Genomic DNA, 27,498 nt, shown 5'->3' with positions numbered 1-27,498 from the left:
ATAAAGTCTCTAAAAATCCAAGTTATTTTATGGTATAAATTTTATAATTTTTGAACTTGTATTTTATTTTATAAAAATAAATCATTATAAATTTTAGTTGTCATATTTATCAAATTACATAAGAGACCATGCATGCAAATCACCCTTCTATTCTCTCAAAGGGCAAATAAGACTTTTCCAACCCCACTAACTCATTTGATTATTACCAAATTACTACATTAGCCTTGCATGCAAAATGGCCTAACTTTAGCTAAAGGACATTTTTGTAAGTTCTCACTTCCACTCATTATTTTTCAACCAAAAAGCATAAAACAAAAAAAAATCAAAGTGGGAGAAATCATTCCACTCATTCCACACTCCAACACACCATAAATTTTCTCTCTTTTCCCCCTCCCACCTTGCTCTCGGCCGAAGGCCAAATTCCCCACCCCCTTCCATTTTTCAATTCATTCTTCATCTTCCCAAGTGTAAATCTTTTACCTACATTCATCTTATATCCTTTCCAAGTGTTTTGAGACTTGGAGGTTGAAGTTCCATGGATGCATGTGTAGTTCTTATGTGATCTCCAAAGAGAAACTCTTGATTCTTGTGAATTCAAGAGCTCTCTATGAGATATATTATGTATATCTGCTAACTAAGTGTTTTATGGAGATATCATGCTTTAAAATCCTTTGCTTGCTACTGAAATTTCAGTATATATTTATGTTTAGCCATGCATGCTAGTTTTAAGACATTAAAATGATGATCAACCATGTTTTGCATGCTATTCTTTTCGAAATCATGTTGTTATGTTTAAAAATCTATAAATGCGAAATAGGTGTGCTTAAAATAGATTGTTTCCATGATAAATTTCTTATTAATACTTAAAAGAAGTTATATTTCATGATTATTAAGGATGAGTATTAGATGCAAGTCGATTTTGCAAGCATTTAAAACTTTATGCCTAGCCGAAATCTTGTTATGTGCTTTCCATGAGTTGCATGTTATATATTTAGTTGCATGTTGTTGTTTTTGGGCATGGATGATCTCATCCAAGGTTATTTTGAGAATAAGGGAGTTAGTTCAGTAGATTATCATGTATAAGTCTTGGTTTAAGTATTGAGTTATTGTTAATTGAGTTTGTCAAGTCAAAACCTTGGAAAATGAGAGTTATAGTTTCTGCAGAAAATCAGTTTAGTACCCTGAGGTTTAGAGTGAGTTTTGACCATGTCATTGATGTGCACTTTGAGGCCCAAGCCACCAGAAGTTAGTATCGGGAGTATACAAAAGGTTTTAGGAGTTGGTTGGAGGTTTGCATGTCTTTTGGTTAGGTGCACAAGTAGAATCACAAAATCTGTCCAGCAGGGGACAGTTTTGTTGCAACTTAGAAATAGGGAGATTTGACCATGTCATGGGTAGGCCCTCATTAGGCCCAATTGGGCCTTAGTTAGAGGGAGTGTCAGAGAAGTTTTTCCAACCATAGTTCATAGGATATGAGTTAGAACCATGTGTCACAAGTTAATTCTAGTCATGGCGTTTTCTGCCCAGAAAAGCAGGGGAACCTTGGACTTTTAGCTTAGGCCCAAAAAGGCCCAAGCCAGGCCCTTGAGCCACATCAAGATTGTGAGATGCCCTTAGGTCAGGAGAGTCTTGTGTAAAAGTTTTGAAGGAAAAATTGTAGTTTAAGAGTGCCTAATGCCTCAAGAAACTATAGTTGTCATTCTGAAATTTGCACCAGTGAGCACTATCACTTATCACATAGTTTTAGAACACTTAGAAGTGAGTATTAGGTCGACCACCATAGTTGTAAGATGGTATAAGGTCAGTAGAGAAAAAGGCACAAGTGAGGGTCAATAGATTTTGGATAATTTAGGAAAGGCACATCGAGTTAGGGAGCCAAAATTTGAAGACTTTGTCTAGTTTAGCGACCAAGTGACTTAAGTTGTGAGTCGAGATCATCCAAGCCTAGTGTTGCATTATGGTATATATGGTGTTATTTGGAGTTAATATATGATATGTGAATATGTGTGTGCAATTGTAATTTAAAAGTGAATATAAATTAAGTGCGTATAGGTCTAAGTGCCATCCGTGTTTAATTTCAAGTTGTAAATAGGTTAAGTTAGTGAGAATATATTATAATGAGGATTATTATTTATGTAGGATCTCGAGACGAGGGAAAACTTGCCATAAAAGTCGAGTGAAGCTCCAGTTGCTCCTACCAGTCAGACCAGACCAGCCTATCTCAAGGCAAGTGATTCAACTTGACCTTCGTATTTACTGCTAATGGTTCATACATTGTTGCAACTATCCTGAGTCATGTTGTTATATTTAAATCAAGCGTATCTTATTCTTATCTTTGAAATGCCATGAACCCTCGAGTATGTATTGCAAGTAGTTCAAAAGCCTTTTCATGATAGTTAAATGCCATGATAAAATGAAGAGTTGATATATTACTTGATTGATCCTCTTGATTACCATGCTAATGATTCCTAAGTAATGATATCTCATCCTGATACTTGAATCCCTATAGAACCTTACCTTGATACCTGAAAGCCAAATATTTATCAAAGTTGTCTCTAATTGATTGATACCCCTCTTTCTTATCCTAAAGCTTGTCAATTCTGATATATCCTGAGCTAAAAATCATTTCTTCATACCTTAACACCCTTAGTATTCATGAAGCTTACATTCTTGATGATCCAGCACTTGAACCTTGATGAGAAACCATTGCTTTAAGCCCAATTTGGCACTTCCTTTCATGATATCCAATAGCCTCACTAAATTCCCTTGTCCAAACTTTGATACATGAAAACCATTCAGTTACCCTAATAGAGTTTAGTTTTTTGATTCATGGCTCTGAGAGTTCGCACCATTTCCCCGTGTTTCGAGTTGACCTATAATCCTTTGATAAAGATGTTTACTGTTAAAAGAGATTTTGTCATAATTCGGCATCAGTTTTTGAAATAAATAAAATATGGGTTTTTCAGTCCCAAAGGGGGATAAATGTTTTCTTTGAATGGTGGATCTGGACTGAGATGCGAGTCCTTTCCACCCTTATATTAGGCTTAAAAGTTGCCTAGGGATTCCCGTAAATGTTTTAGAACCCAGCGAGGTTCGGGATTACTTCGCGGCTGATCACCGGCTGGAATCCGTAGCGTCATAAAATGATTTTGATTAAGACATGATTTTAAAATTGTTTTGATACAAGCAAAATGATGCCATCTCACATAGTTCTATCTCTCGTTATCATTGGTTATATCTTTCCATTGTCATTCTTAAAGGTATATCTCGATTTGTGTTTGTTTCGTACTGTTAGCACTTGTTGAGCATTTGTCTCACTTCTTGCTTTACCCTGATATTACAGCTAGCAACTATGGTTAGATTCAAGCTGACTGCCCATAAGACCTGTGATGCTGATGCTTATGTTCGAGCTCAGGAAGAATAAGTAATAATAGTTGTGTGAGGACTCGGTATTTGTAATCAGATGTAATAGTTGGTAGTGTTAGGCTGTTCCAAAACCTAAACTGTAAGATCTTGGATTTGAACAGCCAAATATTGTAGACTCTATATGCTTTTCCAACTGCATATCCAACAAAGATGCCTTCATTAGCTTTGGCATCAAACTTTCTATTTTAATCAGTTTGATTCCTTAAGATATAACATTTACAGCCAAAGACATGAAGAAATACCAAAGATTCTTTCTATTTTCCTACACACTATCGAAATACCAAAGATTCTTTCTATTTTTCTATACAAAACAAAATCAAATCAAGTTGATTTTGGTACCCAAGTTTCCTTGGGTTCTATTTTGTTAGCCTTTTTCTTAGGTTTCTTAGGCTTGTCCTCATTTGACTTAGGCATTTGAAATTCATCCTTAGTCAATTGAGTAGAACCCTTAAAACCATTCATCATTGCAGAATTATCATGCACATGTTGGTTAACATGGAAAAGCATATTTTGTGCAAACATGTTATTCCAGTATGGCATGCTAAAATGGCATTTATGGCATACTAAATGCAGTATAGTAAGGATTTTGTGAAAATGGCATATTAGCAAACTGTGCATCCAAATTATGTGCAGGCATAACATTCACATGAATTGTAGGTATACTGGAAAATGAATGAGGTGTAGACATGGGAGCAGGCATAGCAAGTTTGCAATTAACAGATAAATGATTAACACTACCACACTTAACATAGATTTTTCTATTTGTATATTTATCAGGTGTGTAGTTCTTATGTTTGTTAATTCCTACTTTCCCATTCCTATTGTTTTTCCTTTTAGACTCTGCTTTCACTTCAATTTTCTCCAATCTGTCATTTAATTGCTTAATGGACAGATGCCCTACATTAATTCTCTTGTTCTGTTTCACTTGACTTGTTTCTCCTAGAACAAAGTTCTTAGAAACTGATCCATATTTCTGATTGCATAGCTAGTTTGGCTTTGCTAACTGGCTTTCTTTCACTCAACGGATGTGATTCCTTGTCTTTCGACGGATAATTCTTTTGGTCGTTCGACGTGTAACATTCATCATCCGTCGAATCCACATCCGTTGAAAGTACTTCTACCAAATTAGAATATAGTTTCTCCTTGCTCCTTTTCCAGGCTTTATCAAAGAAGGATTATATACCTTGAACTTTAGTAATTTGAGCATGGACATCTCTAGATGATTTCCATGTCTTAATTACTTCATGTTCTCGTTAAAGCTGCTTTCTTAAAATTTCCTCTATCTTTAAGGATTCAGTTAATTCATCTTTAGCAATCTTGCACTCTATCTTCAATTTTTCAAACTCAACAAATTGATTTTCTAACACATTATTCCTTTCACTTAAAAATAGATTGTTCTCTTTAAGTTTAGTATTTTCTTTAGTGAGAGACTTGAGTGTGACACGCAGATGATACAATTCAGTAGACATGTCATTTATGGCATCATTACACTCAGCTTTAGATAAATGTGCTAGATTAGTGGTGATTACCTGATTGCTAGATGAACTGACCTCTGTTTCATCTGATTTGGCCATAAGTGCTAGATTGACATAGCTTGTATCTTCATCATCATCTAATCCATCTACAGCCCAGTCATTTTCTTGTGTGATGAAAGCCCTTTCCTTTTATTTGAGCAACTCAAAATATTTCTGCTTATAATCAACAGGCTCAAACTTCTTTTTATTAGAATCAGACTTTCTGCATTCACTAGCAAAATGACCTGCCAAGCCACACTTGAAACATTTGAATTTAGACTTATCAACCATGTTTCTGTTTGACTTGGCTGCTCCAAAATTCTTCTTGAATTTAAGCTTGGCAAACATTCTCGATAGAAAAGCCAGATGTTCATCTATGTCTTCCATGTAATCTTGACTAAGATGGTCTTCATGTTTAACTACTATCCCTTTTCCCTTGCCTTCACAAACTATAGGGTTTGGTGCAGATTCAACAGCTTCAACCTTTATCTCCTTCTCATTTCCTTGATCAGCAATCAATGTAATGGATCCACCTTGCTTTCTTCCTTTCTCCAGCTTCTCATCTTGCTCTATTTCAAGCTCATAGGTCAGTCTGTCCAGGGTGAATTCCTTGTAGTCTTGAGAATTTCTTAATGAGACTGTCATAGGCTTCCATTCCTTTGGAAGAGATCTAAGGAAATTGAGGTTTGAGTCCTTTGTTTGGTAGACTCTTCCATGAAACTTTAGAGCATTTAGTAGCTTTTGAAATCTACTAAATATGTCGGTGAGTGACTCACTTTTTTCACTGTGAAATTGCTCATATTGCTGAATCAAGAGTTGCATTTTGTTTTCCCTCACATGCTCAGTACCATCACATATAACTTGAATTGTATCCCAAACCTCTTTGGCAGTTTTGTGATTTATGATGTTATCAAACATGTCACCATCAACACCATTAAATAAAATGTTAATGGCCATCTTATCCTTATAAACTTGTTTAATATCTGGATCAGACCATTCTGCTTCAGGGTTTGGGATAGATGCTTCATTTCCTGTAGAAGCTCTCATAGGGACATGTGGACCTTTCTCAATGCAGTCCACATATGCTTCATCTTAAGATAGGAGATGCAGGTGCATCTTCACCTTCCAATGGTGATAATTGTCTTTGTCCAGAAATGGAATCTTTACTCAAACATCTTTTCTACTCATCTTGTTAGTTGTTGTGATCTTTAAACTCTTTGTTCTTCAAGAGCTTGCTTTGATACCAATTGTTATTCCCAAACAATCCAAACAAGAGTTACAGAAGGGGGGGTTGAATGTAATTCTGGCTTCTTTTTAATTTTAAGAACAGTTCCGCTATAAATATATAACTATATTTGATTTAGTAATGGTGCGGAATAAAAGTAGTATAGAAATCAATACACAAAGTAATCAAATACAAGTATTTAAAAACTTTCTGGTGGATTGAACTTTTCCACCAGAGATATATATTAAGTAGAGAACTCAGTGTTACAATCTTGTACACAGCTGCTTACAAGTTGAACTACAAGAACATAGAAATTCTTTACAGATTTTGCCTTATCTATTTCTCTGGTTTTTGCTTGTTTAATTGAATTCTTAAAGTTCTACATGCTAATCTTCATTTATATATCACCAAGTTACATGATAAAAAGACAAACTAATAAGACAAAATGTTTCTAGTCTAATTTCATGCTTTTTCATTTCTCTATCCAGCATCTTTGAATATCTTCAGTTTAGCATGGAAATGGAAATGCTTCTTTGTTCTCTAAACGCTGCAGATAGGCTGCCACATTCCCTTTGCATACAATCAATGCATGTGACTGTCAAGTCACTATCAACTGCTCTTTTTGAATTTGAACATCCGTTGAAGCTTCATTTAATCATCCGTTGAAACTGTGGTTGATCATCCGTTGAAACTTTGGTGAATCATCCATTGAGACTATGTAAATCATCTTTTGAAGCTTTAGCTGATCATCCATTGAAACTTTCAGAATCATCCATTGAGACTGATTTCTTGGCAGTTAACTCCATTTCATTTATACATGATTATAAGGCATCTAATATTTACAATTAACCAACCTATATTGCATATCAAGCTAGTAGTCAACATGACTTAAATATTCTGAAACATCTAGTTCACTAAAGCATTATAATATGCAAGAATGTGCTACTAAATTTATTATTACATAAGCTACTCTTTCAACGGATGTTGGATTGATCATCCGTTGAAAGCTACAAAATCACTTAAATAAAATATTAAGTGTTTTGTTCAAGTTATCATCAAGTACACAAAATATTCCTAACACACGTATATCAAGACGATAAAATAATATTTTAATACCCGTAAAACTGACCCATAATCTTTTCAGATAAAACCGTACTCCAGATCGAAAAGGTCAAAACACGAAAAGTGCTCCAAATATTCAAATTAGGCTAAAAATCATTTTTTGGAAATGTTTCGGTTTGTAGATTTCCTACACCGTTGAAGTTGCAGGTTTTCGAATAATCACAAATAATTAATAAATAAATCATATAAAAAATATCTAAATAATATCTGACTCATTCTGAGAATATTAATAATCAAAATTCATAATTTTGGCACATATAATCCGCAATTACGCAAAATTATTCACATATAACATTACATAAAATCCACATATAATATTCATAATTTCTCACGATCACCACCACACGTACCACTTTATCACATAACAATTATACGCGCATAACCAATAAATATGTATTTTTAGAGATAATATATGAAATTTAGTTTAGAAAGAAATTTACAGATCGACAACACAATAACCCGAAATTGAAATATAATTTTTTTCAAAACTATTTAAACTAGAATAAAATATTAAATTGTATTCCTTTATTTTTAGGGAAATTACTTTTATAATAATAAACAAATTTTGAAAAGTCTGGGTCATTATATATCTTCTCGAGCCTCTTGACTAACACGTCGTCTATATAAACCTCCATGGTCTCCCCAATAAGGTCCTTAAAAATCTTGATTACCAATCTTTGATATGTGGCTCCTGCATTCTTGATACCAAATTCCATAACGAGGTAACAAAATACCAAAGTCAGTGATAAATGATACCTTGGGGATGTCATTTTTATGCATCTTGATCTGGTTATATACACTAAATCCATCCATAAAACTCAGCATCTCATGCCCCGCGGTAGCGTCTATCAGAGTGTCTATCCTTGGGAGAGGGAAACAATCCTTCGGGCATGCATCATTCAGATTAGTAAAATTAACACACATTCTCCATTTTCCATTAGCCTTCTTTACCATAATAGTATTTGCTAACTATTCTAGAAATTATATATTTTCAATGAAACCGGCTTCTAAGAGCTTCTCAACTTCTTGTTTGATAGCTTCCTGCCTTTCAAGGGAAAAACTCCTTTTCTTTTTCTTTACAGTCTTTCGATTCAGATCCACATTCAACTTGTGGGTGATCAACTCCGGGTGTACACCGGGCATATCCGTTGTCAACCATGCAAACACATCATTATTTTCTTGCAAGAACCTTATTAACTTTCCTCTAAGGGGATCTTCCAACGATGCTCCCACGAAAGTTACTTTCTCGGGATCCTCGGGAGCCAAAGGGATCGAGATCAAATCTTCAGCCAATTTTCCTCGCTTCTCATCATTCTCATGGATATCCAGATCTTCGATGGGCAAGACCTGCCCCCGGCTCCATCTGCCCTCAGCAAGGCTACATAACAGCTACTGGCCATCTTCTGGTATCCTCTTTCTTCTCTAATCCCGTCTCTGGTTGGAAACTAGATTACAGAGTGGTAGGATGAGAGGACTTCCTTGAAGGCATATATAAATGTCCTTTTCATGATTGCATCATATGTTGATCCAGCCTTAACCACCACAAAATTCAACATCTGTGTGGCTTGCCTAGGTTCTTGCCCCATTGTTAGAGGTAGTTTGGTTGTGCCTTCAATGTGATATTCAACTCCAGCAAAACCATATATTGGTATATCAGTTGGGGTTAATTGAGAATCATTGTATCCCATTCTTATAAAGGTATAATAGTGTAAGCTGTCTACCGATGCTCCATTGTCTACAAGGACTCTATTTACCGGGTTGGGTGTTATGACTAAGGGATCATCATGGGGAAACTTGACCCCTTTCAAGTCGAAATCATTGAATGTCATTGCTACTCCTGTCTTGGCCCTTTTCAGAACTTATCCAACAATGTGCATGACTTCTCTAGCATAAGCTTTCCTTGAGTTTTTAGAAGATCCAGCTGTAGTCGGTCCTCCAAAGATTGTTTTAATCACTGGTCTTCAGGGTTGCGGATTTCTCCCCTGATCATCTTGATCCCCCCTACGGTCATCAAAATTCCTTCTTCCATTATTATTCCTTTATCCTCTCACCGCATCTCAATTATACTTACTCAATCTCCCTTTTTGAATAAGGAATTTAATTTCATCTTTTAGTTGTCAACACTCATCGGTGTCATGACCAAGATCTCTATGGAATCTATATATTTGCTTTTATCTAGTTTGGCAGGATCGGCCTTCAGGGTTTTGGGCCAATGAACATTCATATCTTTCTGAATTTCCATCAAGATCTGGCTTCTAGGAGCTTTCAGCCTAGCATACTCGGTGAACTTTGGTCCAGGGCCTCCGTTCTTTGGGGGTTAAGTCATTTTCATTGTTAACCCTTGGGTACGGGTACTTGTCCTTCACATCATACTCTTGATCTGTTTTCCTCTTCTTGCCACCAACGGGCTCGTTAGTTACCAATATTTTTTCATGCTTTCCTCTACTTGGATATATTTTCCTGCCCTACTTTGGAGCTATGGCATATTTCCTGGTGGCCGCTTGGCCAGAGACATCTTGAAGAATTCATCACTGGTTCCTTGTTGCAGCGCTATTGATAAGGGGGCTGATGTTATTGTTCTTATGGAAAACATATAACGACTTGTATATTTTTGTATTATAAAGTGTAATTGTTGAAAAATTAAATAAATAAAATATGCGTATTGGTTCTGTCAACCATGTGTTGTCTTATTATTATTTATGTGCGATTATTGGTGTACATGGATTATTTGTATAATTAATAATTGAGCCATATTGTTTTGTTTTCACTTTTAAAAGTGATTTCATTGCAGATTTATTTTCGTAAATATTTGGATTATCTCTAAAATTATTTTTATGATTTTATAATTTCAATAAATATCTTTGGGATTTTATAAAATCTAGAAAATTAATTATTTATCTTTAAATGATTTTATGATTATGATTATTTGTAAATTTAGTATTTAACTCCAGGATGCTTCAAAAATTACGAAACTCATATTTTATTAAGTTTGGAATATTTCGAGAATTTTAGAATTATTTTGGGAATTTTTTCAAACAAATTCACCTGCGCGTTCATTCGTTTAATCATTAAATTGCATATGAGTTGCGTTTCAAAAATAGCTTAAAAATTATGAAAATTTTATTTTATCCATATTTCATTATTCCGAGAATTTTAGTAATTATTTGGTAATTTTCACGATCAATTTTAACTGTAGATTGTTTGATAAAATGTGTTGTGCGAGATAGAAACCGGGCTCTCGGGGATAACAAAGACACATGTCAACTTCTTATAAAAAGAAATTGACACATATCTATTCCAAATGATACATTTAGCGCATTGGATTCAAAGAGAAAAAAAATATAACAACCCCATCCATTTCTTCTTCGACTTCGATCTCAATCTCTCTCTCTATTCCTCTTTCACAAATCTCTCTCTCTCTGCTTCTCTTTTCCCTCTTTTCATGTTCCTTTTTCCTTTTCTTCCCTGTTGTTTCCGTTTGCCACCATTTTTGTTTTTCCGGCACGTTTCCGCTGAGCCGCCGCTCGATTTTTCTGGCTTGGCTGATTTAGTTTTTGTGTTATTGATACATGCATATACATGTGTCTATGTATATGTGTGTATTTGTGTGTGATTTTGTGTGCGTGTGTGCAAGTGTATGTGTGTGTGTGTGTTTGTGTGTTGGCCTGGTGGCGCGTATAGTGTGTGCCATGTGTTTGTGCTTGTGCGTGTTTTGGCTGTTGCTTCTGATGTGCTTTGTTCCTGTTGTTCGATTACTAATTTGTAATTTTTTATATTCTGCAGAAATTTTTATTTAAGTGATTTCGTGATATGAATTTAATAATTCGTGCGGGAAAAATTTACTCATCGACGAAGTTTATTTGGAAACCCGAATAATATCGGGCACCAAAAAATTTTGTTGCCATCGATGATGAGCCTCAGATAGTCGACGGTGGACGGTGATGATTAATTCTGAGTCCTAAATTTATAAAATGAATAAAATGATTCGTAAAATTATTTTTCGGAACGTAAATAATTATTTAGTTTAAAAGTTGTATATTGAGATGTGGATTGTTAAATTGTGATTGTTGGGAACTGGATGTCGATTATGTTTCGACGGGTAGTCCAATAAATAGAGGAGTCGTTGTCTAAAGTTTCCGAAAATTATTTTTAATTATGGGAAGCGTATGATATTATATTAAATGTTTTGTTATATAAAAAGTCATTACATGAATATGTGTATTTATACGAGTTGGGTTATCGGATTGGCTTAGTTAGGTTCGAGGATATCAAGCATGTCGGAGTAACTAATTAGGGTATCCTGTTACTGTAGATCTCAGTAAAAGTTCGCGAGGATTAAAGTCAGTTGAGCGCAACTACCTTAGGAATCCCGGGAAATCGTCGCAAGGCAAGTACCCCAGACCATTCTTTTATGGTTCAGTATATATGAATAAACTATTGCTTTATTTTCGAACAGGAACAGAAAAATTTTAAGTTACGTATCCCCTGTAATTATAATTATTTGTTTAAAACCTGTTTTGGGGAAAAGTAACTTCGAAAAGGTACCTATCCCGAATAAAAATGATTTGTGAACCAATTTTACATGTGCTGTTAAATGAACTATTTTAAAATGAGATAGGTACAAGTGATTTGAAAACTGGATAAAAACGATCAGATATTGGATACATAGGGGCCAAAGTGGCCTATTGAGGTTGCGTAAGCGGCTAACTTGGTTGTGCGCACTACATAACCGATTAGTCCAGCAGGTCAGAGACCTAGCTAGTCTCTGAGTTCCAGAACAGGTTTATGGGATGGCAGATGGAGCCGTCTGGTATTGATAGCCTGATCAGCTGTCTTCACATATGCACTACGTATCTGATTTGGTTTTATGATTCCCGTAATGAAAACATTGATTTATAGAGTTGAAATATAAATGTGAATATCATGCTAAAATTGGACTCTGGTGTTTACACAGCACATAATTACGTTGTTTTATTAAGAGCATGCTAGTCAGTGATATCCAGTTTTAATGTTGTTTTATCTTGGCAGATATTTGAAATGATTTATAGGTTAATGCTTTATAGTTATGTTCCTTTAACTATTTACATAATTGTTTTTACTCTGATATTCATATGATGGTACTACTTAGCGATTATATGCTCACCCTTGCAACCTGTTATATATATTGCAGATGCCTAGAAGACCTATCAGACCCGGTCAGAACAGAGTCTCAGCCCCTTCCGGTCCCGGCTCCTCTGAGGTAGTTTGTATTAGATCATGTGTAGTCTAATGAGTTGCTGAATAAGTTAGTGTGTCAGACTTTTAATAATGGTTGTGTAATAGTGAGTAGCTTAATTCATACTTGAACCTGGAATGGATCTTGGTTTGGGGTCATGTTAGTGTAATTATAATAATCTTGTAGTTTATATTTGTGGTTTGTTATATTTAGTGACGTCAGCCCCTGACCCCGGGGTTAGGGCTGTCACAGTTGGTAATAGAGCTACAGGTTCAAATCCCTGATTTAGGTTAGGAATCGAGTCAAAAAGGTATAGAAACTGTGTCCTAAGGTGTGAGTCAGCAACTCATTTACAAGAGAAAACCTAAGAGTCAGTCGAGGGTTCCGAAGGCGTTACCCTGGCATCTATTGATGTTTTGATAGAACTGCCCTAACCTTGTCGTGTCTTTCCTGTATATTTATATTGTGGACAGTGGCCCATAGTGATATCCAGTTCTCCATCCCGAGAGAACAGATCTGATTCTGCCAGCTTAGACTCAAAGAGGACATTAGATGTTGTTGCTGAGGAGACTCATTTACCTCCCCCACCAGTGCCTCAGTTTGTCTCAAGAGATTTACCTGGACCTAGTGCCCGTCGTTGTTGGGTGCGGAGGTCAGTGTCAGCTGTTAGAGATTTTCCCTGGGATGTAGACTTAACTTTTCCTTCCCTAGACCCCCAGTCCCTCCCTCTGCTCCCACATATACTTTATCTCCCATTCTGTATCATGTTCATCAGGCGGTGAACAGATCTTTGATCAGAGAGCAGAGCCCAGAGTTGGAAGCACATCTTGACCGAGTGTCAGTTGGACCCTTCCAGGGTATTCCTGTCCCCTCACCCGATATTCAGGCCAGAGTGAGGACCTTAACCCAGACTATTGTCGAGCGAGCGATATCCATTGATCATTTCATTAGCTCTGAGTTTAGGGCTATCTAGTACCATAATTTGGTTAACTGGTTGGTGTTTAAGTTGAGCACGATTGATGGCAGTGGAGTGACTATAACGACTCGTATATTTTTGTACTATTTAAAAGTGTAATTGTTAAATGATTAATTATATGAATATATGTATTGCTTTTGACAGCTTGGTGTTGTTTATTATTATTTATGTGCGATTTATTGGTGTACAGGGTTTTATTTGCGTAATAAATTATTGAGCTGTATTGATTTGCTTTCACTTTTAAAAGTGATTTTATGACAAATTTATTTTCATAAATATTTGGATTTTCTCTAAAATTGTTTTTACGATTTTATAATTTCATTAATTATTTTTGGGATTTTATAAAATTTAAAAATCAATATTTCATCAATTATTTAACTTAATATGATTTTATGATTGCATTTATTTGTAAATTCAGTATTTAATTCCAGGATACTTCAAAAATTACGAAACTCATATTTTATGAAGTTTATAATATTCTGATAATTTTAAAAATATTTTGGAAATTGTTGGGATTAATTTCAGCCGCACGTTTATTCATTAATTTGATAAATCCGGATATAGCGCGCGTTTGAATAATTCGTATTTAATTAAGAAACTTTTATTTTATTAACTTTCGAACATTCCAAAAATTTTGGTATTTTATTTTTAATTTTTCGGCTAATTTTCAACAACAACTTAGTTCGATAAAATGCAAAAAATGAGTCAAGTTCAGGCTTTCGGATATTACAGGGACACGTCTCAAAATCTTATAAAAGAAATTGACATGTATCTTGTTTAATTGATACGTGTAAGCAGCTCAGTTATTTCCCAAATCAAATTTTGTACTCTCTCTCATCTCGGCTATGTCTCTCTCGAAATCTCTTGCTTCTCTATCTCGAATCTCTTTCGATTTCTCTCACTTTCTTTCACCTCTCTTCCACTCTTCCTTCCCTGTCCTCAGTTCGTCCGTTCTCTTCTATTTTTCGGTGAGTTCAGGTTGTTTAACTCCGCTTATTAGCTTCGATTGTTCATGTTAATTATGTATATATATATACACTCGTATATGTGTATGTATCTGTGCGGTGTTGCCCTGTTTGTTGCTACCTGTTTTTATGGTCTCCGCCGTCTGAATTTCTGACTAAGTGGTCGGGTGTATGTGTGTGTGTACGCATGTGTGTGCATGTGTGTGTTGTGTTTGTGCTGTTTGTGATGTCGTGGTTGCTGCGAGTGTTGGTCTGTGTGATTCCTGTGTTTTGCCCCTGTTCTGTTCTTGCAGATTGAAACTTGGAATATTATATTAATTTTTGATAATTTTCTGCAGGAATTTATTTTGAATAAATATTCATGATATTAATTATATGTGCGGAAATGATTTTAAAATAATCGGTGAAGTTTTGCATTGGATACCCGCAAAATTATGTCACCGTCGACGATGAACTTCAGTGAGTCAATGGTGGACAGTGATGATTATTATCTAAGTCCTAAATTTATAAAATAAATAAAGTAGTTCATATAATTAGTTTCGTACGTAAATAGTTATTTAATTATAAAAATTGTATTGTGACATAAATTGTGAAATTGTGATTTTTTGGGAATCGACGTCGATTATGTTTCGACGGGCAGGCTTATAAATAGAGGAGTCGTTGTTGAAATTTCTCTAAAAATTTATTTTTAAATACGAAACGAGTATTATACGGCATCAAACGTTTTACCCCTATCGTGAATATTGATTACATGATTATGTGTATGTATTTATACATTATACGAGTCGGGTTATCGGATTGGGTTATTTAGGATTGAGGATATTAAGCATGTCGGTGTAACTAATTAAGGTATTCTGTTCCTGTAGATCCCAGTCGAGTCTCACAAGGACCGAAGTCAGCGTAAAAGCTACCTAGGATTTTTGTAAAAGCATTGCAAGACAAGTACCCCTAACCATTCTTTTATGGTTCAGTACATATGGATAAACTGTTGTTTTATTCTCGTACAGGAACAAAAACGTTTTAAGTTACGTATCCCCTGTAGTTATAACTCATTATTTTAAATCTGTTTTGGGGAAAAGTAACTTCGAAAGGTACCTATCTCCAATGAAAATGATTTGTGAACCAGTTTTTACGTGTGCTACTAAATGAACGATTTCAAACTGGGATTGGTACAAATGATTTGAAAACTGGATAAAATGATTAGATATTGGATACATAGGGGCTATAATGGCCTATTGAGGTGGTGTAAGAGGCTAACTCGGTTGCGCGTATTACATAACCGATTAGTCCAGCAGGTTAGAGACCTAGCTAGTCTCTGAGTTCGGGAACAGGTTTATAGGATGGCAGTTGGAGCCGTCTGGTGTTGATAGCCTGATCAGCTGTCTTCGCATATCCATTACGTATCTGATTTAGCTTTGTGATTCTCGTAAGGGAATAAGTGATTTATACAGTTGAATAACAAATGTGAGTAGCATGCTAAAATTGGACTTTGGTATCTACACAGCATACTACTATGTTTGTTTTATAAAGAGCATGCTAGTCAGTGATATCCAGTTTCTTTTATCGATGTTCATTTACTGTTGTTCGAAATGATTTACGGGTTACTGATTTCATATTGATTTATAGTTCTGTTCCTATAACTGTTTACATTACTTTTTTTATCTTGATATTCATATGTTGGTACTGCTGAGCGATTATATGCTCACCCTTGCAACCTGTTATTTACATATCGCAGATACCTAGAAAACTTACCAGACCTTGGCAGAACAGAGTCTTACCCCTTCTGGACATGGCTCCTCTGAGGTAGTTTGTATCAGACCATGTGCGGTTTGATGAGTTGCTGAATAAGTTCAGTGTGTCTCACTTTAAATAAATGGTTTGTAATAGTGAGTAGCTTAAATCATACTTGAACCTGGATCGGATCTTGGTTTCGGAGTCGTGATAATATAATAATAACAATCTTGTAGTTTATGTTTTGTGGTTTGTTATGTTTGGTGACGTGAACTCCTGACCTCCTGTTGAGGCCGTCACAGTGCCAGTTGTTAGAGAGGAGTTGCAGAAGTAGTAGACAAAGCTCAGATATGTTTACTTCAGGAGTTCTATAGTTTTTTTATATGTACATTATGCTGTTGTAGCATGTAGTAGATGGAGGTTGTTATATCATCCAATTTTGTTGTGTATTCAGATGAGTTAGTAGTTGGATATCAGTTGTACTAGTTGGATTTTCTGTATGGTTGTTATATAGTAGCTACTTTACTATGTTGTTCAGTTTTTATACTTGTGCGTTGTTATTACTGTTGTTACTATTATTTTTGCTTCTGTTGTTGGTATTTCTATAATTTAGCCATTCACTCAGGATGGATCCAATTAATTGAGGATGATGATATTTTCTTTGTGGCAGCACTCTCCTGATACATATGTATAAACTATTTGGAGCCTTCCTTTTTTCTTATATATGACTGCTATATTTCAGGAGAATGCCACCTAAGAAGAATCCTCAACCCAATAACGGATCTGTTGGGGATCCCTCCATGAGTGAACTGATAGATCTGTTGCGTCAGCAGACTACTCAGTTGGCCCAACAACAGCAGCAATTCCAGCAGCAACAGTTTCAGCAAAAACAACAATAGTAGCTCATACAACAACAGCAAATCCAACAGCAACAGCTGCAATTCCAATAGCAGCACCAGTTGAGGGGAACAATCAAGCTGTTAGTTTTAAATCTTTCCAGGTTGTAAAACCCCCAGAGTTCAAAAGTGAAGTAGATCCTGTTGCTTCCAGGATCTGGTTGAAGGAAATGGAGAAGGCTTTTGCTCTCACCAAGGTCAGTGATGATTTAAAGACAGACTATGCTAGTTACTTTTTGAAGAATGATTCGAACTATTGATGGGAGTCTACGCGAGCCTTGGAAGGAGAAAGTCCTATTTTATGGACCCAATTCACAGAAATTTCCTTGGAAAAATATTTTCCGAATTATCTCCAGAATCAGATGGAGATGGAATTTTTAGAATTGAAGCAAGGAGATAGAAGTGTCATAGAGTATGAAGCTAAGTTCACAGAATTGGCTCGAATGGTACGAGATTATGTAAGCTCAGAAGCCTAGAGAGCGAAGCGGCTTCAATAAGGATTATAGCCAGATATTAGGAGTGGAGTTGTAGCTCTTCAACTCAAGAAATATTCTTCGGTAGTTCAGGCTGCCTTAATGATAGAAAGCGACCAGAGGTTAGATACTAAGGAAAGAGGTGAAATGAAGAGGAAGTTCGAGAGTGGGCCTGACAAGTCAGAACAAGGAGAAGCAAGTCAGAAGTTTCAGCGACAGTTGGAAGGAATAAAGATAGGAAATTCAGGAGGTATAATTTCCCACAAGCTAGGCCCAATACCACGTCATTCAGTTCAACTCTGACGAAGTCCAATAATCCAGTGATCAATTGTAAGACATGTGCAAAGAAGCATAGTGGTTAGTGCAGAGAGAATGTCAACTGTTTCAAGTGTGGCCAGAAGGGTCATTATTCTCCGGAGTGCAAGTCTGAGAACCAAGGAGTCACCTGTTTCAGCTGCGGTAAAGTGGGGCACAGTACTAGGAATTGCAAATCATATACCCAGGGCAGTATAGGAGGAAGTGCATATCAAGGACCAGCAACAAGTACAGATAGAGCCAGATGTTTCAAAATGACCAAGAAATCTACGGCTCAGGATTTCGATGTAGTTGTAGGTACGCTTTCTCTTAATTCAGTGCCTGTTAACATTTTATTTAATTCGGGAGCGTCTAAATCTTTCATATCCCTGAACTGTGTGAATAAAATGCAAATAATGTTGGAAGACTTAGATGAACCTTTGACCATAGAAGTGGCCAATCAAGATAAGGTACCTATAAGCCAATTTTGCCCTAAGTGCTCAATAGAGATTTCAGGCCATTCTTGTCCCTCCGACCGGAATACCTTTTGAGTTAGGAGAATTCGATATTATTCTAGGTGTGGATTGGTTGTCTCTATATAAGGCAAGTATTGACTGGAAGAAGAAGATAATTGTTATGTATACAACTAGGATAATGTAAGGATAAGTTATCAAGGAGAGAAGCAGGACAAGAAGTTTCTCTCAGTATTACAGGCAAAAAAATTGTTAAGGCAAGGATGCGGGAAGTATTTGGCTCATGTGGTGGACACCAAGAAAGAGACACCTACTCTAGATGAGATTCCAATAGTAAAAGAATATCCCGACATCTTTCCAGAAGAATTTCCAGGATTACCACCTAATCGAGAAATAGAGTTCTCCATTGATTTAATACCAGGGGCAGAGCCAGTTTCTAAAGCTCCATATTGAATGGCTCCAGTAGAAATGAAAGAATTGGCCAAGCAACTTCAAGAACTGCTAGAAAAAGGAGTCATCCGACCAAGTGTTTCTCTGTGGGGTGCTCCAGTGTTGTTTGTGAAGAAGAAAGATGGAAGTATAAGGCTATACATTGATTATAGGGAACTAAACAAGTTGAAAATCAAGAATAAGTATCCCTTATCGAGGATTCACTATTTATTTGACCAACTTAAAGGATTATGTTGTTTTTCAAAGATCGACCTGAGATCTGGCTACCACCAACTGAAGATCAAGCCTGAAGATATACCTAAAACTACATTCTGAACAAGGTATGGCCATTATGAGTTCTTAGTGATGCCATTCGGGTTGACCAATGCACCAGCGACTTTTATGGATTTAATGAACCGAGTGTATAAGGAGTACTTGGATAAGTTTGTTATTATTTTTATTGATGACATCCTCATCTATTCAAAGACTCAAGAAGAACATGTAACACACCTAAGGATTACCCTCAAAAGGTTGAAAGAAAACTGTACGTGAAGTTTTCCAAGTGTGAGTTTTTATTGATAGAAGTACAGTTCCTTGGATATGTGGTAAGAAAGGGAGGTATCAAGGTAGACCCTGTGAAGATTGAAGCCGTATCCAAATGGGAACAACCAAAGAATCCGACAGAAGTAAGAAGTTTTCTGGGGCTAGCAGGATATTATCGAAGATTTATAAAGGATTTCTCTAAGATCTCAACTCTGTTAACTAGGCTAACCGAGAAGAACGAGAAATTTAATTGGACGGAGAAGTGTGAAGAAAGCTTCCAGGAACTGAAGAAGAGGCTGATATCGGCTCCAGTACTAGCATTTCCAGATGAGACGAGAAACTTTAAGATATATAGCGACACTTCTTTGAAAGGTTTAGGTTGTGTACTAATGCAACACGATAAAGTCATCGCATATGCCTCCAGATAACTAAGGCCTCATGAGCAGAAGTATCCAGTCCATGATCTCGAGTTGGCGGCTATAGTTTTTGCATTGAAACTGTGGAGACATTATCTGTATGGAGAAAAATGTGACATTTACACGGATCATAAGAGCTTGAAATATATTTTCACTCGGAAGGACCTGAACATGAGACAAAGAAGATGGTTGGAGTTAATCAAAGACTACGATTGTTCCATTAACTATCACCCAAGTAAGGCCAATGTGGTGGCTGATGCCTTGAGCAGGAAAGAGAGGCTGAATATGGTTCAGATTGCAGAAGAGTTAGCACGAGACCTGTAAAAGATGGAGATCGGAGTTCAAATAATAAGGGAAGATAAGGAGCAATTATATGAGATTATGTTTCAATCAGTATTGATGGATAAGATTAAAAAGTGTCAAGAGGGAGTTATGGAGCAAGAATTGGATAATCTGACCGGAGAAGAACTTTATACCCAAAAAGATAACCAAGCTATGTTTAGTTTTTCTTCCATAATTTGGATCCCCAATGTGACAGAACTAAAAAATAAAGTTTTACACGAAGCACACAACTCTCGATTTTCTATTCACCCTGGGAGCACTAAAATGTATCACGATTTAAAGAAGAACTTCCGGTGGCCAGGAATGAAGAAGGAAATTGAAAATTGGGTTAGTAAATGTCACGTGTGCCAGACTGTAAAAGCAGAACACTAAAGTCCGAGTGGACTGTTACAACCCTTAGAGATTCCCCAATGGAAATGGAAAGAGATTGAATGGATTTCGTAATGGGATTGCCGAAGACGAGAGCCAATAATGATGCTATTTGGGTAATTATCGATATATTAACAAAGTCAGCATATTTCCTCCCAATCAACGAAGGATATTCTTTGGAAAAGCTAGTTATGTTATATTTGGATGAAATTGTGACCACGCATGGAGTCCCTGTTTCCATTGTATCAGATCGAGACCCAAGATTCAATTCAAGGTTTTTGACTAACTTTCAAAAATGTCTAGGAACCAAACTAAATATGAGTACCGCCTATAATCCCCAAATGGACGGTCAGAGTGAGAGAACAATCCAGAACATAGAAGATATATTAAGAGTTTGTGCTTTGGATTTCAAGGGAAACTAGGATGACCACTTACCTTCAATTGAATTATCGTACAACAATAGTTATCATGCTAGTATTGGAATTCCACCTTATGAAGCCTAGTATGGATGTAAATGTAGATCACCATTATATTGGGATGAAGTGGGAGAAACGAAAGTGCTAGGACCTGAGCTAGTTCAGCAGACCAAGGATGTAGTAGTATTGATTCGAAAAAGGTTAGAAGCAGCCCAGGAAAGACAGAGAAAGAATGCTGGTTTACATCGAAAGGATATGAACTATGAAGTAGGATCACTGGTATTAGTGAAAGTGTTACCTTGGAAAGGATTGGTTCGATTTGGTCAGAATGTTAAGCTCAGCCCAAGGTACATAGGACCCTTTGAAGTTTTGAAGAAAATAGGAAAAGTCGCTTACGAGAAACTGTTTCCACCGTAATTGCAGCATATTCATAATGTGTTCCACGTATCCATGTTGAAGCCATATATTCCTGATTCGAATCAAGTTATAGAGTATGAACCAATCGAGCTTCATCCAGATTTGTCCTATGTGGAACAGCCAATCCAGATTTTAGATCATAAAGAGCGAGTCCTTAGAAATAAGTCAATCCCCATAGTAAAGGTGCTTTGGAGAAACCCTCGAGTAGAAGAGTTTACTTGGGAGTTAGAGTCATACATGCTTGATAGATATCCTCATTTGTTTCGTTAAATCAGATTCCGAGGACAAAATCTTTTAAGGGGGGAAGGATATAACGACTCGTATATTTTTGTATTATTTAAAGTATAATTTTTGAATAATTAAATAAATAAAATATGTGTATTGGTTCTGTCAACTGTGTGTTATCTTATTATTATTTATGTGCGATTATTAGTGTACAAGGATTATTTGTATAATTAATTATTGAGCCGTATTGTTTTTTTTTCACTTTTAAAAGTGATTTTATTGTAGATTTATTTTCATAAATATTGGATTATCTCTAAAATTATTTTTATCACTTTATAATTTCAATAAATATGTTTGGGATTTTATAAAATCTAGAAATCAATATTTCATTAACTATTTATCTTTAAATGATTTTATGATTACATTTATTTGTAAATTCATTATTTAATTCCAGGGTGCTTCAAAAATTACTATGAGTTGCCTTTCAAAAATGGTTTAAAAATTATGAAAATTTTATTTTATTCATATTATATTATTCCGAGAATTTTGGTAATTATTTGGTAATTTTCCTGATCAATTTTAACTCTAGATTCTTCGATAAAATATGGTATAGGAGATAGAAACCGGGCTCTCGGGGATAACATAAACACGTGTCAACTTCTTATAAAAAAAATTGACACATACTTATTCCAAATGATACGTGTAGCGTAGTGGATTAAAAGAGAGAGAAAGAAATAACCCCCTCCATTTCTTTATGGGCTTCGATCTCAACCTCTCTCTCTGTTCCTCTATCACAAATCTCCCTCTCTCTGCTTCTCTTTTTCCCTTTATTCGTGTTCCTTTCTCCTCTTCTTCCCTGTTGTTTCCGTTCGCCGCAGTTTTTGTTTCTGGCCCGTTTCCGGTGAGCCGCCGCTCGATTTTTCTTGCTTGGCTGGTTTAGTTTTTGTGCTATTGATACATGTGTATACATGTGTCTATGTGTATATGTGTGTCTGTGTGTTATTTTATGTGTGTGTGTGTGCAAGTGTGTGTGTGCGTTGGCGCGCTGGCGCGTGTAGTGTGTGCGCTGTGTTTGTGCTTGTGCGTGTTGTGGCTGTTGCTTCTGCTGTGCTTTGCTCCTGTTGTTCGATTACTAATTTGCAATTTTTTATTTTCTGCAAAAATTTTTATTTGAGTGATTTCGTGATATGAATTTAATAATTCGTGCGGGGAAAATTTACTCATCGACGAAGTTTATTTGGAAACCCGAATATTATCGGGAACCAATAAATTTTGCCGCTGTCGACGATGAGCCTCGGCGAGTCGACGGTGGACGGTGATAATTAATTCTGAGTCCTAAATTTATAAATAAAATAAAATAATTCGTAAAATTATTTTTCGAAACGTAAATAATTTTTTAGTTTAAAAGTCATATTGAGACGTGGATTGTAAAATTATGATTGTTGGGAATTGGACGTCGATTATGTTTCGACGGGTAGTCCAATAAATAGAGGAGTCGATACCCAAATTTTCAGAAAATTATTTTAATTACTCGAAGTGTATTATATTATATTAAATTTTTTGTTTTAATAAAAGTCGTTATGTTAATATGTGTATTTATGCGAGTCAGGTTATCAGATTGGGTTAGTTAGGTTCGAGGATATCAAGCATGTCGGAGTAACTAATTAGGGTATTCTATTACCGTAGATCCCAGTCAAAGTTCGCGAGGATTAAAGTCAGTTGACCGTAGCTACCCTAGGAATCCGAGATTGTCACAAGGAAAGTACCTCTTACCATACTTTTATGGTTTAGTATATATGAATAAATTGTTGCTTTATTTTTGAACAGGAACAGAAACGTTTTAAGTTACGTATCCCCTGTAGTTATAATGATTTTTTTAAAATCTGTTTTGGGGAGAAGTAACTTCGAAAAGGTACCTATCCCGAATGAAAATGATTTGTGAACCAATTTTACGTGTGCTATTAAATGAACTGTTTTAAACTGAGATAGGTACAAGTGATTTGAAAACTTGATAAAAATGATCAGATGTTGGATACATAGGGGCCAGAGTGGCCTATTGAGGTTGCGTAAGCGGCTGACTCGGTTGCGCGCATTACATAACAGATTAGTCCAGTAGGTCAGAGACCTAGCTAGTGTATGAGTTCCGGAACAGGTTTATGGGCTGGCAGATGGAGCCGCCTGGTGTTGATAGCCTGATCAGCTGTCTTCGCATATCCACTACGTATCTGATTTGGTTTTATCATTCCCGTAACGGAAATAATGATTTATACAGTTGAATTATAAATGTGAATAACATGCTAAAATTGGACTCTGGTGTTTACACAACACACAACTACGTTGTTTTATTAAGAGCATATTAGTCAGTGATATCCAGTTTTAATGTTATTTTATCTTGGCAGATATTCGAAATGATTTACAGGTTATTGCTTTATAGTTCTGTTCCTATAACTGTTTACATAACTGTTTTTACTCTTATATTCATACGTTGGTACAGATGAGCGATTATATGCTGATAGCTTCCGTAAGAGGGCTATATTAAGCTAGAAGGGGGGTTGAATAGCTTAATTACCAATTTAAAAATTATTATGGCGTTTTAAAATAATTTATCCCTTTTTAAAACTTTACCGAGTAGTTATGGAGTTTATATGTGCGGAAAATAAAGTGCAAGGAAAGAAAATACCACAGGACAATTTTATCCTGCTTTGCGATGGCGCAACCTCTAATTGATTCGCTCACCCCTACATCCAGTCCCCGAGCTCCTCTCTCGGACTCGGGATTTTCCCTTATAATAAACTCGCTCATTTAGTAGGTGGAGAAGCCTTTACACCATTATAAATATTTTTCTTGGTGTGTAACACAAGGGTTACCACCTTAAAATAAATGTAATACCTACACAACTTATCTTAGACAATAACTCCCCGATATTTATTCAAAGTTGATGTAGAGCCCTTGTGTGGACTTGGCTTCTTTAGCTTTTGTCGGTCTTCGATCTTAGTGATCCGGTCTTGGGTCTTTCCTCTTCTTCACGGTACAAATATTATTAACTCCCCGTTAGTACATATAGGACTTGGGTCTAAGAAAAGAAACACCTCACGTCACTTCACCTCACTACAAATCTAATAAGACAATCCACAAAACAAACAATTATAGAGAAAAGATGGGTTGAACTAGTATGTTACGGTACTAGCCCACAAGATAATATAATATTCAAATAAAAATATTAAATATCAACTATGTATACTTGAATTGAGATATAGAATAATATGTGAAGTATACTTTCGATTACTCTGTCTTTATAGAATATGTTTATCGGACTAATACAAGAAGTCTTTTGTATATATATAAGCAATATGGCTTATCACTTCTTTAGTATTCTTCTTCGTTTGATTATGTATTTATAGATCGAAGAATACTTTAGTTACAATCTTGGAATTGTAACTTATCATTTTTAAGCTTGTAAGCTTAAGGATTTTAGTATACTTATATCTTGCCAATTATAGAGCCAAGGTATACTTTTAACTTCGTGCAAAATTTATAGGTTCTATATAAGACAAGATCAAGATAAAAAGAAGTGCATGTAATTGGCTTTGGATTTGTGCTTTTGAAGTTTATGTGGATGATTAGGAAGTTTACTATTTATCGATTTATAATCCCATGGAACACTGAAGATGTTAGTGGGGATTATTCGATACTTTTTGTAATGATTATATATACACGAACTATGTGTAGGCCAAGATCGAGATAAAAGAAGTGTAAGTAATTGGCAATCTCGTGTGATTAAATCCACCTTTGAAGCTTAGACGGATGATTATGAAGTTTACTATTTATCATTTTATAATCCCACGGAACACTAAAGATGTTAGTGGTGATTATTTGATACTTTTCGTAATGATACTATATACACGAACTACGCATTGGCCAAGATCCAAATAAATGAAGTGCAAGTAATTGGCCAACTCGTCTGATTAAATCCGTATTTGATATTTGAGAAAAATTACGAAGCTTACTATTGATCGAATTATAATCCCAGGGAACACCAAAGATGCTAGTGAGGATTATACGATACCTTTCGTAATTATTTCTATATTCACGAAATATGTTGGCAAAGATCGAGATAAATAAAGAACAAGTAATTGGCCAACTCGCGAGGTTTGTCAAATATGAAATCTCACTCGTGAGGAGTTATAGAGATTTATGAAATCTCACTCGTGAGGAGTTATAGAGATTTAAGTACATGTATTTTATAGATCTTCTTCTTTTAAAGCTTCTTCTTGAAGATCAAGTACTTTATTCGAATTCCAAGTTCGAATCTTTGTTCTCTTTCCTTTGAGAACCTTATTTATAAGAGATCTTGTATAAGAGCTTGAGATGAAGTAGAGAAATTAAGTACAAATCTCAAATAAAAGAAACTCAAAGAAGAAGCTAAAAATTACCACTTTTGGAAAACGGTCGGAAAAGTTTGCCGAAAAAATTCGCCGGAGGTTCGTCCGGATTTTGGCACTATGAACGAACTTGGACAACCCTTCGGGAGGCCGGATAGTGTTAGTGGATGAGCTCACTTGGTGGGATGAAGCTTGGTTGGGTGAAGCTAAGCTTGTATATCAAAAACCTTGTATATCTGTAAGTATATAGAAGTGAGAGAAGGTTTTTGAGAATAAGTGTGTGTATAGAATTTGAAAGAGATGAAGAGAAGCACTTCTTGAAAAAATCCCAGAAACTTTGTGGCTCTTTAGCTTGGTTAAAATGGGTTGGGGTGGGGGTTTATTTATAGGAAAAGTTAGGTGGATCGAATGGTGGAGATTTGAGGAAAATGGATGGTGTATGTTGTATGTCACATGGATTGATGACTTGGCAAGTAGGTTGTGTTTCTTTGCTAGCCATATAAGAAAAACAACTTTATGGGATTAAAAACTCATCTGATATAATTGATTAAATATATGTTTTCCTTTTCGTTTAATCATTGTTTAATCATTTTAATTAAGCATTAAGCAGCATTAAATATGACCACCCTAAAAACTAATAAATAGATATCATAAAAAATATGATAATTACTTAAATATTATAAAATGATGTCATGCAAGTTTTGGTCAACTGTGGTCAATAGTAACTAGGTCAAACGTGGTCAACTATGGGACCAACTACCTCAAAATTTGTGCCTGAACAAAAATTATCTAAATTTAACGAAATTTTTTTCATGCGTAAAAAATACCATTTAAATGATCCATACCGAATTTCAATTCATTCTAGTAAGTGGAAGTATTTTATTTAAAATTTAGATTGTTTTGTCAGCCTTTTCTTCCGAGTAAAAATACCATTGGTCTTGAATTTAAATATATGGATCTTTTGAATAAAATTTTGACTTGAGTAAATACTTAAAATATGTTTCCTAATATAAAAGTATATTTGGATGGTAGGAAACATTTTAAAGTATTTTCGAATAATTTTCTCCGAGAAATGCAGATTTTACGAAACGAGAGAAAATTACTTCACGTATACATAAAATGGGTTATAAAAATGGATATTAATATTTCAATCATGAATATTAATAAAATTTGGATAAAAATTCTTTTGATAAATGTAAAAATATATTTTAGAGTGAAGAGTAAAATATTTTTAATATAGCACGAGTCTTCTAAGGAATATATCTAATATATCCCTTTTTCGAGTTTGTTGCCTTATTGATGTTGCAACTGAGATCTAAGAAATGTCATGTATTGATATTTCTTCTTTGATCATATTTCCTTAGAGATATATTCCATAACGATATAATTTTGATGTTTTAAAATAATGGAATATCTCTTTTATATGAATATACTTGAAAATAATTTTGCTAGTTTGACTATTTTGACTTGATTTGGATCAACTAAAATCATGTCCTAATGGAGAGAATCTACGTGTATTTAAAATTTATGTTTAATCGTACAAATATAAAAATAAATATATATTGAAGATATCCTTTCAATCTTCCCCTTTTTGGTATTTGCCAAATAAACATAAATTTTAAAATATTTAAGTGTGTGCTTCTCCTTGG

General features: G+C 35.4%; 1 protein-coding gene across 1 annotated transcript; it reads right to left on the bottom strand.

The window, feature by feature from the left end:
• Positions 1-8,268: 8,268 nt before the first annotated feature.
• LOC141685259 (uncharacterized) lies at positions 8,269-8,975 on the bottom strand. Its single transcript, XM_074490372.1, has 2 exons — positions 8,742-8,975; positions 8,269-8,634 (listed from the first exon to the last, which is right to left on the bottom strand). Exons 1-2 carry the CDS (start codon positions 8,973-8,975, stop codon positions 8,269-8,271), a joined length of 600 nt encoding a protein of 199 aa, XP_074346473.1.
• Between the last annotated feature and the right edge of the window lie 18,523 nt (positions 8,976-27,498).

Source organism: Apium graveolens, chromosome 9 (genome assembly GCF_009905375.1).
Source record: "Apium graveolens cultivar Ventura chromosome 9, ASM990537v1, whole genome shotgun sequence".
Classification (NCBI taxonomy): Eukaryota; Viridiplantae; Streptophyta; class Magnoliopsida; order Apiales; family Apiaceae; genus Apium; species Apium graveolens.
Note: the sequence above shows the minus strand (reverse complement) of the source record. Positions and strands in the feature narration are given on the sequence as shown.

Bases quoted from the DNA above. Each gene is read 5' to 3' on its own strand.
- LOC141685259 (XM_074490372.1), bottom strand. From the start codon at position 8,975: ATGGGATACAATGATTCTCAATTAACCCCAACTGATATACCAATATAT. The intron at 8,635-8,741 runs GTAATCTAGTTT...AGCCGGGGGCAG, and splicing joins TCCTCTCATCCTACCACTCT to GTCTTGCCCATCGAAGATCT.